Here is a 15,545-nt window from a genome sequence, read left to right as displayed (position 1 = left end):
GGAATGAACCCATACTGAGCGCCGACTGCATGACTATCTGCCAGCCACTGTTCTAGGTGCATTTCAGTCTTTAATATGACTAGCAGTCCCCTCAGAACCTTGTGAAAATACAGATTCTGACTCTGTTGGTCTAGACTTGGCAGGGATGCGGGGCTGCATGTCTAACAACCTCCCAGGCGATACCCATGCTGCTGGTCCAGGGTCCTGAGTTCAAAATAGCTATCAGACTATTTTATTGGTTCAAAGAGGAGACAGGACTTGCCCAAGGTCACACTGTCGAGACCACTTCCAGTCTCAGAACTGGGATTTAAAAAAATTTTTTAATTATTTTTTTTATTGAAGTAGAGTTGATTTACAATGCTGTGGCAATCTGTGCTGTGCAGCCAAGTGACTCAGTTATACACATATGGACACTCTGTTTTCATATTCTTTTCCATTATGGTTTATCACCGGATTTTGAATGTTTCCCTGCGCTATACAGTAGGACCTTGTTGTTTCTCCATACTATATATAATAGTTTACATCTGCTAATCCCAAGCAGACTTGTGGTTGCCAAGAGAGAGGGAGGTGGGGGAGGGGAGAAGTGGGCGTTTGGGATTAGAAGTGGGATTTGAACCAGGACTGGTGGATTATGAAGCCTTTGCCAGTACATCGTTTTTCATTCCCTAAGGCTTTTAAAACTTTCTCCTTGAGAGAGCCATTTGTATTCCATATTTAACTCAGGGGCTTAGAACTCTGAAGTTGTAGTATCTTCTAGAGCGCGTCCTCCTTTGTTCAGGAAAACATCTTTGCAGTTAATTGTGCTTACATTTGCGGCTTTAATTTTTCTCTTGCTCCTTTGATTAGACACACTGGTTCCACCCTAGCTGCACCTTAGAACCACCTGGGGAGCTTGACTACCAAGGTCCATACCCCGCTCCAAGACCAATTAAAGGAGAATTTCTGGAGGTGGGTCCAGGCATGGGCATGTTATAAAAGCTCCCTACGTGATCCTGATTTTGTAGCTAGGGTGGAGAGCCCCTGAATTACAGGGTTCAAGGGAGCAATTTCTGGAAAATGTAATGCAAACCTCCTTTTTTTGTGATGTCATGAAAGAAGGACTAGTGTATTTATTGAGCCAGTCACCAACAAGGTTCCCGATGAATTCTTGGTACCATTTTGTCTTGTGACCATGAGCTTGGACTGCACTGTGGTTCAAGTTGGGGCACATGTGAAGTTTGCAGTGGCTCTGGGTGGACCTTGAGCGTGAGGAGCCTATGCGGGGAGCCGATGAGGAGAGACCCGAGCGGTGAGACGCAGCATCACAGACTGGCTTCAGGGCCAAGACACCTGTTCTCACCGGCCCAAGACATTGACCTTGAGGGGTATTAATAAGAAGAGAGCTTGCTTTGACTCACTGCAACAAAACTGGCTAGTGAGGAGATAGTCATATTGAAACACAACAAAAATACAGGGCAGGGGTGGGTTAATACTGTGGTAGAACTGTGGACAAACCACCGTGGCTGAGTGCTCAGGCTGGAACGCACCGGCTGTGGGGAGATATGAGCTGCTGTAGAGTTTTACGCAGTGAATAGCACCACTGCCCGAGGGGACGTGGCCGCCGTGGGCTGAGGTGTGCAAAGAAATGGAAATACAGTTGATCCTTTAACAACGTGGATTTGAACTGCCAGGGTCCACTTACGCGTGGGATTTTTGTTCACTAGTAAATACTACAGGACTACATGATCCGCGGATGGCTGAATCCGCAGATGTGGAACCACGGGTATGGAGGAACCGCGGAGAGGGAGGGCTGACTACAAGTTATACGTGGATTTTCAGCTGCATGGAGGTTTGGCACCCCTAACCCCGCATCGTGTTCAAGGGTCAAGTGTAGCAAGATAACCAGGGGCCAGAGCCCACCCTCCAAAGATGAGAGAGGAATTTTCACTGGAGAAAGCAAGGAATGGCTTAAAACAGTCATTCTTAACTCTAGCTGTGCAGTAGAATCACCCGAGGAGCTTGGAAACCCACCAGTGCTCTGGCCCCAGGCTGGAGACTCTAGTGTAATTGATCTGGGGCGGCCCCATGGGTACTTTCATTTTTCGAGTTCCCCAGGTGATGCTGATGCTCAAGCCCCGCCGAGAACCACTGGTATGCATTGTGTTTGTACCTGGCGGAGAAGAATGCAGACGGCAGAGGTAGCTGGAGCAGGTAAAACGAACAGCTGGGGCGATCATACTGCCAGTGTGATCCCTGACCAGCAGCGGCAGCCCTTGGGAACTTGTTAGAAATGACAATACTCACGCCCACCCCAGAACACCTCCATCAGAAACTCTAGTGGAGGACTTCCCTGCTGGCACAGTGGTTAAGAATCCGCCTGCCAATGCAGGGGACACGGCTTTGATCCCTGGTCCGGGAAGATCCCGTATGCCGCGGGGCAACTAAGCCAGTGTGCCACAACTACTGAGCCTGCATGCCACAACTTCTGAAGCCCACGCACCTAGAGCTTGTGCTCTGCAACAAGAGAAGCCACCGCAATGAGAAGCCCGTGCACCGCAACTTAGAGTAGCCCCCGCTCGCCGCAACAAGAGAAAGCCCGCATGCAGCAACGAAGACCCAAGGCAGCCAAAAATAAATAAATAAAATAAATTAATTAGAAACAAGAAACTCTAGTGGAGGGGGCCCAGCAGTCTGTGTCTTAGCAAGCCTTGCAGTGGACTATGATGGATACTTCAGCTTCGCTTGGACTCGAGCAGGGTGCATGGGAGAGGAATGCCATGACATCAGGCTAGAAAACTTGAAAGTAATGGGCTGGTATCAGCTCTCTCAACAGTATATTGAGATGTGTTAGCATCACCCAGTGTTCTAAGGTGGAATGTATTTCTTGGCATTTCTTTCTCACGTGCTTGAAATGGCAGTGGGGACAAAACCTATGTCATTGCTGCTGGGGCAGAGGACTTCTGAAAGCACACACTGCTCTGCTAGAGGAAGCTGCCACTTTTCTTCTTAAGGGAGTCATTTCTGTCTTCAGTAGGGGGATGCATCCTTCCTGGTGACATGGGCCCTTTGATGATGAGAATGCCGGCCTTCAAGGAAGCTCCTTAGATAAGGCCACAGAGAGTTGCTCTGTCTCCTCTTCTCGCTTCTCATCCGCATTTGAGCTGGGTCTTTGGTAGCCTGTGCCCTGTCTGTTATTCACAGCACGTGCCTGAAGATACTCCCCTAGAGTTGAGCAATGCCACTGGTGCCGCGCAGTGTCATCACTCACTAGAGAAAGCCTTTGCCCTGGGCTGAGTGAGGACCCCACTGGTGTGTAGCCGTAGTGCTTCCCATCTTGTTGGGGGCTTTCTGTTACCCGGATGACTGGCATGCTCACTAGTGCATTTTCCTCGCTTTTTGGTCTGGACTGTGTGGGCCAAACTCCCCTGAATAGAAGAGCTGAGTCCTTGCAAGATGCTGAGCATTTCCGAAGGTCACAAAGGGGCTTCCAGGATTGGTACGACTGCTTTACAGAGAGGTTTATAGAACACAGGGGGCTTACCTGTCATCAAGTCTAGTGATTCTCAGCTAAGATGATTTTGCTCTCATCCCACTGGTAAAGGGGGATTTGACGATATCTGGAGAACTTTTTGGTTGTCACAAGTTGGACAGGGATCCTACAGTGCACAGAACAGCCTCTCGGAACAAGGAATTATCCAGGCCCAGATGTCAAAGCGCTAATGTTGCGATACCCTGGCCTAGTCCACATCACTTATTTTTGAAATGAGAAAACTGAGGCTCAGAGATCTGACGTGGCATTCAAAGGTCACCTGGGACGTCAGCTGTGACTCAGGGTGGGGATCTTGGTACAGTGCTCACCGGCTCCACCTCTGTCATGGGCAGCGTTTCCTCCATTGCAGCCGCTACTATGTGCCTGCCAGGTACCGGGCAATGTGCTGGACTCCTTCCATTTATGACCCCTTCTTCTTAGCACACGCCTTCAACGTAGGCAGGACTCTCCCTAGAAGGGACTAATTTGATGCATGCCAAATTACCATGTGCAAAGCATTGTAGGCCACTAGGAAGGCAAGGATGATACCAAAAGAGACATTGTTCTGGTCTTCTGGGAGCTTACATTCAAGTTGTGGAGGAAAGACCATATATATGAAAATAATTATCAGTCTAACTTTTCAGTGAAAACCTAGGATTATGACCAGAAAGCTGTCTCAAGACATGACAGGATAAATTTCTTAAAATGTCATATGGACATGAAGAGTTAGAGTGAGCTTTGTGGGAAGGCTGGGTGAAGAAGGAGGGCATCCTTCATTTGATTCATAAGAATTCTTTGTGTTTTATGATGGACCCCACATATAGAATGGCAAATGAGACAAAGAATGTTTCTGCCTCAGAGAGCTTGTATTCTTGTGGGAAGAGTCAGATGAGCGACACATACATACCTACCTACATACATAAAATAATTACAGATTGTGACGAGTGCAAACCTACCTAACATGGCTGAAAAGACATCTCAGAAGAGGTGGCATTTGAGTAGAGCCTGAAGGACATAAAGGGGGCATCAGAGTGAGCAGCAAGTACAAGGTCTTTAGGCAGGAAAAAGCCTAGCATATTCTAGATACTAATGTAAAGCTAGTGTGCGGAAGAAGATAGGCATGTGATGGAATTGAGGAGGTGGGTGGCCACCGTGGTAGGGAGTTTGCATTGTATTCTACCATGAAAAGAGCAAAACAGCCTGAACAAACAGAATTGGAGGAAGGCTGGATAGTGCTTGGGGGTTGCATGGAGATGGGGGAGATCGCAAAGGCGAAGGTAACTGAAATTTCTAGAAATATTTTATAGTTATTTCTATCTTAGCCAAATCAAATGATCATTAGTATTGATCAATTCAGTTCAGTGAATTATTTATTTAAGTTACTCATTTACATTTAAACCTGCCATCTTGATAGTATCCAGTGTGGCAGTAAAGCTTGAACAATAGATACACATAAGTAGATAGAGTGTAAGTTGGGAGGCAAAATGGAGGTCTTAACTCCTGTGGTTAAGATGTACCAACCAATCCTGTGGTTGATGTACCTTTCAGCTTGACAGGTGCTCAGTGACAGGGAAAAGTAATCGCTCTAATTACTCTGTTTTCTTCTCACTTTCTTTCTCATTATGTGAGGACATTTGATAATCTGTATATTTTGCCATATTTTCTGTTTCATAGATGTTTTCAAGTATTTGCTTGTTGAAGTCACTAATATATGTCTAATAACTTTGGTAGTCCCATGGCTGTGTTCATTTCTGTTGCCCTGGTGATCTCAGATTTGCTTTGATTTAAAATCACGTCATTAATTATGTTGAGTCATCTTTCTGAAGAGTTCATTTAAAAAGAGAAAAAAACAAGGCTTCCCTGGTGGCGCAGTGCTTAAGAATCCGCCTGCCAATGCAGGGGACATGGGTTCGAGCCCTGGTCCGGGAAGATCCCACATGCTGTGGAGCAACTAAGCCCGTGTGCCACAATTACTGAGCCTGCACACCGCAACTACTGAGCCTGTGCTCTAGAGCCCACGAGCCACAACTACTGAGCACATGCGCCACAGCTACTGAAGCCCACGCACCTAGAGCCTAGAGCCCGTGCTCTGCAACGAGAGAAGCCACCACAATGAGAAGCCCGCGCACCTAGAGCCTAGAGCCCGTGCTCTGCAACAAGAGAAGCCACCGCAATGAGAAGCCCGTGCACCACAACAAAGAGTAGCCCCCACTCGCCACAACTAGAGAAAGCCCACGCCCAGCAACAAAGACCCAACTCAGCCAAAAATAAATTAATTAATAAATTTATAAAAATAAAATAAATAAAAAAGAAAAAAAAAGAAAAAGAAAAAAACAGCATCATCAAATAATTGAGGGCTTGTTAACTGCTTCCAGCTTGAAGCCAGCACACCTTGCGAATCACAGTGGCCTGGTGAGGGACCAGGTGCCTTTGTGGCATTGTCTAACTAGTTTCCTAGGTTGTTTCTGGTTGCTTTTCTGTCTTTGAATAAAGACAGAAAACTGCGTCGGAGACAGAGATAATCTTTGAAGCTAAGAAATACCGGTGATCCCCATCCCTGTTAAATATATCAATGTTTGTACAAAGCAGTCTTACTTTAGACTTTCTGGTAAACACACTGGAATCCTGGCTTCTAGGCTGGGCTTTTCCAATAGCTGTGTGGCTTGTCAAGTCACTTCCCCTTCTTGAGCTTTATTTACCTTATGTTTTAAGACAAAGGGGTTGCATTAAGTTATCGCTAAAGGAATTGTGTTTGGAATGTTGTGGAAGATTGTAGTGTTCGTGATACTACTAAATATTGGGGTAGGTATTTTATGTAACCTATGTTATATTTATTGATAAAAGTTATAGAGTAAAACAGGAAGTGGATAATTTTTTTTTTTTTTTGTCTGCGTGTGGGCTTTCTCTAGTTGCGGCGAGCAGGGGCTACTCTTTGTTGAGGTGCGTGGGCTTCTTATTGCGGTGCCTTCTCTTGTTGCGGAGCACGGGCTCTAGGCGCATGGGCTTCAGTAGTTGCAGCATGCGGACTCAGTAGTTGCGGCGCAGGCTCTAGGGCACATGGGCTTCAGTAGTTGCGGCTCGCAGGCTCAGTAGTTGTGGCACACGGGCTTAGTTGCTCCGTGGCATGTGGGATCTTCCCGGACCAGGGATCCAACATGTGTCCCCTGCACTGGCAGGCGGATTCTTAACCACTGCGCCACCAGGGAAGTTCCAGAAGTGGATTTTCTAAACATAGAAGGGATAAATGATTGTTAACTTCTTTAACTGAAAAAATACATTTAAGAAGTATAGTACTTGGAATTATCTTTAATTTTATCAAAGATTGTTTTGCTACAGATTGATGCTTTCTTTATATCCAGTTTGAAATGGGAACACTATTTCTGTGAACATGAGTACCTCAGACCAGGTCATCAGGTTTAGACGTAAACTCTCTTCCCTTACCATGAATGCCCCCCCACCCCTGACTGTGACCTTGATCTGGGTGATTGCTGAGGAGCCTGGGGGAGAGTGGGGGTGGTTTAATGCCAATCCAGTACTGATGCTGGGAAACCAACCCTGGATGCAGGCTTGCCCACCTAATGGTTAGTCAGTAAATGCCTTTTATAATGGGAACTAGGTCCTTCATAAATTGTGCCCTTAACTGTCATGCTACCAGTAAAGTCACTTATTTTTGCCACCCTCATGTCTGCGTATGCCACCTGTCAGTGTCTGCGTGTCTTTGGGTGTGTGAATTTGCATGTGTGCACTTGTCTCCTCCAAATCTCAACCACTCTTGTGGGACTTTGGAATTCTGAGTAGGTGATCAAGGCCAAGGGCACTTGATCAAGGGCTGAGTGGGTGCCGTTTCCCAGCAGAGGCCTACTCCTTGGCTGCTGTTGTCATGGGGCTCGTGGACTTTCTCAAAGCATGGGCCCCACGGTCCAGAAATCAACCATGAGGGATAAGCCACTCTTACCATCTGATCTGTCTTGGAGAGTCAAGTTGAACCTCTGAAACTGGAAGAGGTTTGGTATAAATCTATCGTCTACCTAATCACTGGAGTCTTTCGTGCACCTTCAAGATTAGATAAATATTATTGAGAAGAACAGCAGGAGTCATTGAGTAAATGTGGACAGATGGTTCCAATGAACAAAGGCGAGAGTGGTTTTCAGAGGCTAGAAGTGGTGTGCAAGAAGAAATGTACTAGAAGGGGGAAAATAGCAGAAATCATAGTACTAAGCCAGGGAAAGGTAAATCCCATTCTTTCTTCCTGTTTTCATGAGCTGACTTCTTTACAAGTCTCTCTCTTTTCTAGAGCTGGTGCCCCTTGGAAGCATTGTCTCCTCATCCTTTTTGTAAGGAAGTAGCATTAAGGTACCCACCTGCCTTGATGCTGAGGTCTTGTGGGAAGTCCCCTGTCATTCCTGCTGCTGTCAATTGCACATGCATCCACTATCCTACTTGAAGGAGCCCTAAGAATAAATGAATTTAATATAATAGTTTTAATCTTTCATCCAAAATAAATTTACGTTCAGAGATTTTATACACCTGTGTGAGGTGTTGCGTGTATGATGCCACTTCTGTTTAAAAAGTCCAAAATATTTTTAGCTCTCGTGTCAACACGACACCCAGGTGTACTGACAGATTGAATATTCTTTTTTTTCTTTCTGTTTTGCCTGAATTGACTGATGTTTGGGGCATTGAGTAGAGACGGTCTGGACCCAAAGCTAAGCCATTAACTCCCAGATGTTCACAATTTCCAAGGAAATGTTCTGTGCCTGTGGTCATTACTCAGATGGCACCTTAAATGCTCGCATCTTGGCACCTTTTGCACTTGCTAAATTCAGTTTGAAGAAAGAACAGGAGAGAGAGAATTTTGTGGAAAGCAATTATCTTGCACTTTTGTGACTTTCATGCTTTCCCATCATGATGAATTTGGGGGCTGGTTCTTGTATCAGTCACTGGGTTGCTTTCACTAGAATTTTGCTGTATGTTACAGATAACCAGTTGTATCTAATTAAACAGTAATGACGGCAGTGCAAGGCATTTTCTGGGAATTAATGACCAGCGGGGAAAAGCTGATGGCTGGAGAGTCAGCCAAAGGCTATTACCTTCAGCCTGTCATTAATCTCCAGAAATGCCCATTTGTGACGTCATTTTTGGTATTGAAAATGGAAGACAATTTACTGGTGTTTATCATGTACTTCTGAATAGCAAGTTCTCTACATATTATCCAAAAGTTGTTCTTTTCTTTTTAATCCTCCAGTTGTCCTTTAATCTTAAAATTTGTTTCTTATATACAGTGCATGAAAATGGGATTTCTCAGCTTCTATATAATCATGGGTGGGGTTTTGTGGTTTGTTTTTTTTTTTTTTTTTTTTTTTGAGTTCCAAGTTTGGGAGGTTTTCCTAAAATATTTTGTCCAGTAAAATCAGAATTTATCTTTACCTATGATGCTGGAATTTGATAAGTGTCTATATTATCGTAACTAACTGCTCATGGCAGGTAATGGTTGCAAATGGTTTGAATAGCAGCTGTTGCTACCGAAGATGTGCATTCAACGACCAGATTCTAAGAAGTTATAGTCACATGCCTAGTAGATGAAGGGAGCTCTGCCAGGAAAAGCAGTGGTGGTTTGTCTATATAGTATTTTTGATTAGTGCTGCTGGGCGCTAGAGGAAAATAGAAAGAGAAGTAACTAAACTATTCATCACCTTCTTGCATAATTTAATGACTTATAAAGGACGACAACAATTCCACATACAAGCAATCTATCAAGAACTTGTTCTAAACTCATAATACAAATTTCAAAGTTATGTTGGTTTTTATACCATTTTTACTCCAACGTGAAAGAAAGTTCTTAATGTCCGTTATGATCCCAGCCAGTGAGCTGGGAATGTTTTGCCAAACATGGAAGCTTGAGATCCCATCTAATTTCAGCCATAAGCTGTTGGTATTTTACAAACACCGCAGCATTATTCTCCCCATAGGAAGTGTGCCGCTGGTGTCAGTCTTTCTCAATGCATGTTAAGTGTATGCATTTGGGGGAGTAGAATGAGTCAGCTCGTCGTTAATCATAGCTTTAGGGGCACTGACTCACTCCTGGTAAAATGGGACGGCCTCATTGGGAAGGGCATGAAAGAGAAAAAAATCCATGCTGGGGTCAGTTCCCTGTTTCTGCAGATGCAGATCAAATCTGCACCCACTTTGGTGGGTAGTTATCAGGCTAAAGAATGTTGCAGCAGACCCTGTAAAAGCAGACACCTTGTTTTTGCAGGGAGAAAACACTAGAAATTCAGTCTTGCTTAGGAAAATGCACAAAGGGCCTAGCAAGGTGAGAGGGGCTTGGTGTATATCTGAGGCCAGAATTAGTGAACCAGGCCCTGCTGTTCCACAATTCAAGGTAGGTCTTTGAGCCAATGTTGATTATTAGGCTCTCAACTGGAATTTGTTCTCTTCATTAGGGGGTTTCGAATATGTGAAGAATGTTTGTGACAGCCCCAGTTTTCTTTGGGGAAAAAATGAATTCTTTTGTCAGACTCAGTACATAGTGCATGGAAGCCGGGCCCTCACCAGGAGCAGGCTGAGAAAGAAAACCTAAAGTAATACACTGAGAAGTTGGTGGACATTAGCCTTTTTCACCTGTAAATATTTATATTAGATTTCAAGCTGAAACATGTGAGTTCTCCATGGTGTTTATTTAGATACTATATGGTTATTGGTATTAATATGTTTTATTGCTCATCCGGGACAGTTTAACACTGTTAAATTTTCATTATACAAGCAATCGAGGTGTGTATAGCTGAGTAAACTATTCCCAGGGCTTTCGTATTATAAAACTAAGCCCTTAAAAAGAAAATCCCCAAGCTATGCAATGCTTTTCTTTGAAACTTTTCTTGGGAATGTTGTTTCTGTAGTCTTCCCTGGGAGTAGGGTTGATGTAAGACGTTCGCTGCTTTCCTGAAGCTCTAACTTGAGTTCATTTTGTTATGTGGTGACCACAGTTCTGGATGACGCCCCCCCTGGCACACAGGAATACATTATGTTACGGCAAGATTCCATCCAATCTGCGGAATTAAAGAAAAAAGAGTCCCCCTTTCGTGCTAAGTGTCACGAAATCTTCTGCTGCCCGCTGAAGCAAGTCCATCACAAAGAACACACAGAGCCCGAAGGTTTGTGCACGACGGACGTGTGTCTTGCTTGTTTCCTCTCATTCTTCTTTCTTTCTCTTTCTTTCTGACTGTGCATTGCCCTCTGCTGTGCTGTGTGTTGTTCGGCCCCTGACATCGTTCCGAGGCCCCGTGGCTCGCCAGTGGGTGTGTTATGCAGTCTCAGATGGGACACTGTATAATACAGTCACGTCCGGCCCGGCGCGCAGCGTCTTCCTGCTTCTCGCAGCTGACACGTGTTCAGCTGGTGTCATGACACTGCCCCGTTTTGGCTGCTAAAGTTGCTTGCTCCCGTAGCCAACATCTGGCCGAGTCTGGTCCCATCACATCGCCTTCCTGAAGCAGCAGTCGGCTGAGGAATGGCCCTTCCAAAATGAAATAATGAGAAGATTGTTCCAAATTTTCTCACTCTTCTCCACTCCATAAAGCCTTTTCTGCCTTGTGTTCGAAGAATGCTCATGATCTACTCAGTTGGCTGAAGCAGGCCCAGACTTCCCCTGTCATGCACGCCCGGTGCGCTTTGCCATAGTGAAATGCATGCCTCAAGGAAACGATGAGTAGTTTGTTTTTCTTTGCAGCTCAAGTACAGGTTTGGAAAACTCTACTTGCTGTTACTTAAACTGAGGTCAATAAGGTATTCATCGCAATCCGTGCTACAAATCTATCTGTGAAGTGCCTCGTCTCTAGAAAGATTATTCATTCATTTTTCCAACTGTTTTGCATATATCAAACAGGGACATTTTTCACATTACCAAATGTGGTCAACTTTTTGCCATCTGTGTACATTTTGATTTCCAAAATGACATTTGAGAAGTATACTTACCGTAAAACAGCTCATGTTCTCCCGCGCCCCTCCCCCCCACTCAAGATCAAATACTATCCATGCGATTTACCAGTGAATGGCGTTGGAGGTGACAAAATTCACTAGTCCTTTGGCATTCGGTGTACACGCTCGCATAAATGGTTCTGGTACAATTTCTAGAAGTGCCTTTGTTCCGATTTCAAGTTGCCCTTTTTGCAACATTATGGGATCTTCAGTACAGCTGTCTTTCTGCTGCGTGGTTCCGTTCAAAGTTGGGTGTTTGAGGAAATTACTCCAAATTGAGTCTAGTCTATAGTTTTGGAAGCAAATTTTTACATCTCAAAGTCTCCCCTTTTTCCTCCCTTCCAAACAGAGCTTTAAATGTTCTTTGGCAGCAAATGAGAAGTGTACACTTTTCTATGCTTAATTCTATTTCAGCAATAGAATAGAGCATTTGCATTTGCTTTCCACTCATACTCCCGTATGCAAGCTATCCGCTTTGCATATGAGTTCTGATGTCAACTTACTCATCTGGAGATGTAAATGGTGGCCCTTTACAGTGAGTAAGACAAATTTTTGGTGGTTTCATAGAGAAGATACTAACTTGATTTTATGCTTCACTGAAACAAAAAAATTCAGCCAGTGACAATGACTTTATATAATGCATTGCAATATTTTCTTTCTTTTCTATAAAATGATATCTGTATGTGATATATATCTATATATCTCTCACTATATATATATTTGCAAGCACAAAAACAGTGTCTGTATGATAGAAATATACTATTTATTATGTAATTATATTCTTATGGATGTGTGTATCTGTATTACAGATACTATACTGTTTTTGTACTTGCACATCGTCCTGAAAAACAGAAGTTGGTTAAATTCAGTCAAGCAGTTGGTTAGAAACTTACTTCAAATTGTTTTAACAATTCTCAGATTAAAAAAAAACAACAGTTGAATAACTAATTTTAATGGGTGTTTTCTTATTACCTATAGTTTTGAGAGGATCTATTATTTTTCAAAATATCTGGAGTGTATCGTGAATAATGTTATGAATATTTTCAGATATGAAAAATTCTTTAGAGAATGGGTTGCAGTGAAGCTCTCTTGTACAAGGTTTGGATACTTTTTAAGCTGGCTGTCCTTGTGTTAAATGTGGCTTCCAGCCTTTCACTTTTGTATACTTTGATGATGGGCATTGTCTTCTTTCAGACTGAAGATTTCCCGTAGTCTTGCTCTTCTGGAATAGTGAAGCCAATACTTCCCTCTTGATTTGTATGAATTATTTATAAATAGTATTAGACGCATTAGAGGTTTTCTGGGATGATATTTTGACACTATTTACAATTTTACTCTACCCCCTTTAAACAAGGAGCCAGAAGCTAATGGTGAACCCAGACCTTAAAATGAATACACTTGATCTCTGTACAAATTAACAGGATCCTGAAGACCTTAGATGGGGGCAAAAGAAAGCATGCTGTGGAAGAGACCTCCGATAAATAAGGAAACTATGCTAAGAAATTAACATGCTTACTTCATGTAGGATACAGAAGGCCAGAAACTCATCATTGCCAGGAGGTGAAGTAACTGTGGGTTTAAAAGGGTTCAGTGGCCGTTCTGGCGACCTGGAAGATTTTTGCAAGACTGGTTTTTAAATTCTGTAAGGTACAGTCTTCAGTTCTCTCTTTCAGTTGTTGTAACATTTTATTATGAGTAGTAGAAATAAGAGATCGCTTTACTACAAATGGATAGACTCTCAATTGTAAGCTATGTCCATACCTTGAAACATTTTATTCTCACGTGAAGCATTTTGAAGAGAGAGTTCCTCTCGTGGTCTTTCTGCCAAAGCGTGAGACATTAATTGACCTTGACTGTGGCCGCCCACCAGTTCCACTGCAGGTGAAGGCAATGGACAGGGCAGCTAAGCCATCCATGGTTTGATCCGTGCAATGCCAGCTGCCAGCATGACCTCTTCTAATGAGACTGTGTGTGTACGGCGCTCAAGTGAAAAACGAAACACTCATTGAAATTTGGGGGTGAAATGTAAGGTAGAGTTGGATAAATCTTACAAATGATTAAATTAGGTCAAAGAGGTTTATGTGTATTATGATACAGCTGGAATTAATTTTCTTCTTCCTTACTGAATTGATAAAATCTACCAACTGTTTTTGCATTATTATAAAGTCTTGGTGTTACTTTTGGTTGGTGATGTTTTTATAAGGGCCAGGTTATTTCCATAATTTATGATGATCTGAGATTTGGTACAGATAACTTATTTACGATTGTTCACAATCATCTATCTTTTAAAAGACATTTTTGTATTGTGTCCAGGGCCCTCAGAATTCATGTAAAATAGTACATGGAAGGCCTGATATACCTCCCTGGCTTTTCAGGATATACTAAGGACAGATTACACTTTGCCAAAAACAGCTTTCTATTTCTCAGCAGCCAATTCCAAAATAAGTTCTTTAGTTTGTTCCAGATACTTGTGATTTTCGGTGATGTGATTATTTCCATAAAAACCACTTATGATGGAATCTTATGTGAGTACTGGAATTTGGGTGAAGAAGCACATACAAATATCTGAGAGTCTAATTTGGCTCAGTACCAGCAACGCTCTGTGTTATAAGAAAGCCACATGGAGAGTGGAGATCGTTACCAAAATCTTTTTCTTCCTGTTCCAGGAGGCTTTTGGCAAGAGAAAGTATAATCATCAAAGCTTTATTCTTTTGTTCATTTTTTTCCTTTCATTGTCATGTGGGCCAAAATGAAATCACTGATTTAGAGTAACTTCTGAAAGCCAATCTATTATCAGTATAGTTTGTTGCTTCCGAAATGCCAGTCATTGGGCTTTTACTGATGTTTGAAGGTTGTTCAGAAGAATCACACCAAGATATACATGCTTACAAGTAGATAATGTTGAAAATCTACAGAGAAAAAGAAATCATGGATTCCCAGCATTTGCTTGTAGGATTGAAAATCCTGATCACAATAGTAAATTTGAAGGAGTTCATGCAATATAGGAAAGTATTACAAAGCTCAGGGATTTGTCACCATCTTTTAATCAAGCATCTGGCCTCCTTCCTACCGTCCTGTTTTCATGTGATTTTAAAAAAATGTCATATATATTATATATATTCTATCTCCCCCCTCAGGACATCCATGACCTTTTTATTCAGAGAGGCATCCAACCATAGTGACTTTGGTTGGAGGAGAAGAGAATCTGTGCTCCAGCCTGGTGATGAAGTATGGCAGCTTTCACCAACCAAAAGAGAGCAAAATTATGTGCCAAATGTTAAGGGCGCATATTTGTAACAAGCACAATGTCTGTTACTCTGATAATGCCTTGGTTTCTTTATCCCAGAAAGAGAATGTGTCACCATGAATATCAGTCTTGCCTAGATGGTAGGAGAGGAAGACGGTAGAATAGTATTTAGGAACATGCTGAGGGAAATGTTTTTATTTTCATCCTCACCTTTTCTTCAACTCTGTTGTCTCCTGTTTTGTGTCTTCCTCATTTTCATACTAATTTGCCTTTTGAGAAGAATGGGTGTAATACTATTTGAATTAATAGTTCAATAAAACGAAGCCACCTCTGATGCTTGATATCTGAAAATGTCTTGACTTGCAGGAAGGGTATAACTGCTTCCATATCTGTCCCCCTGAAGATGAGAATTGAGGGGATATTCCTATTTGATTAGAAGAACGTGGGGCCATATGTTTGGGTGGCTCTGTAGAGATAAAAGACCTTATTCTGAATCTTTTAATTTCAAAATAACTATGACTTAGGGTCACCCTGCCTTTGATTTATGACATGAAGGATGACAAAACAACAGCAGAGAGGTTTCTTTGCTCATTGAAGCCAATGGCAGCTTAACTGCAGAGTCACAAGAAGGATTAAAATATTGGTCCATATCGAAATCGAATTAAAAAGCCAGAAATCTGAAGGCCTTGGTGATTAGCAATGAATAAACACTGTCCTATCCCCATAAAGTGATCAAATGTATTTCTCCTGGTTGCTTGTCAGCTACTTCTTAGAAGACAACTTGTTATCTCCTAACAACGTTAGAGAACTAGTAAT

The 15,545-nt window shown here is 42.8% G+C and overlaps 1 protein-coding gene and 1 long non-coding RNA gene across 6 annotated transcripts in view; one reads left to right on the top strand and one right to left on the bottom strand.

Annotated features, from left to right (window-relative positions):
- LOC309652052 overlaps positions 1-15,545 on the bottom strand; it is an 877,231-nt gene that overhangs the window by 54,582 nt on the left and 807,104 nt on the right. The window lies entirely within an intron of this gene.
- Positions 1-15,545, top strand: part of FGF13 (fibroblast growth factor 13) — a 528,165-nt gene that overhangs the window by 316,347 nt on the left and 196,273 nt on the right. For 4 of the 5 annotated variants that reach the window (XM_082445446.1, XM_082445447.1, XM_082445448.1 and 1 more), the window contains one exon: positions 10,492-10,659. The exons of the other annotated variant lie outside the window; for it this stretch is intronic. In XM_082445446.1, coding sequence (XP_082301572.1) covers positions 10,492-10,659 — 168 coding nt within the window. The remainder of the gene's footprint in view (positions 1-10,491; positions 10,660-15,545) is intronic. 5 annotated transcript variants of the gene reach the window in all.

This window comes from Balaenoptera physalus (assembly GCF_965194825.1).
Source record: "Balaenoptera physalus genome assembly, chromosome: X".
Lineage (NCBI taxonomy): Eukaryota > Metazoa > Chordata > Mammalia > Artiodactyla > Balaenopteridae > Balaenoptera > Balaenoptera physalus.
Note: the sequence above shows the minus strand (reverse complement) of the source record. Positions and strands in the feature narration are given on the sequence as shown.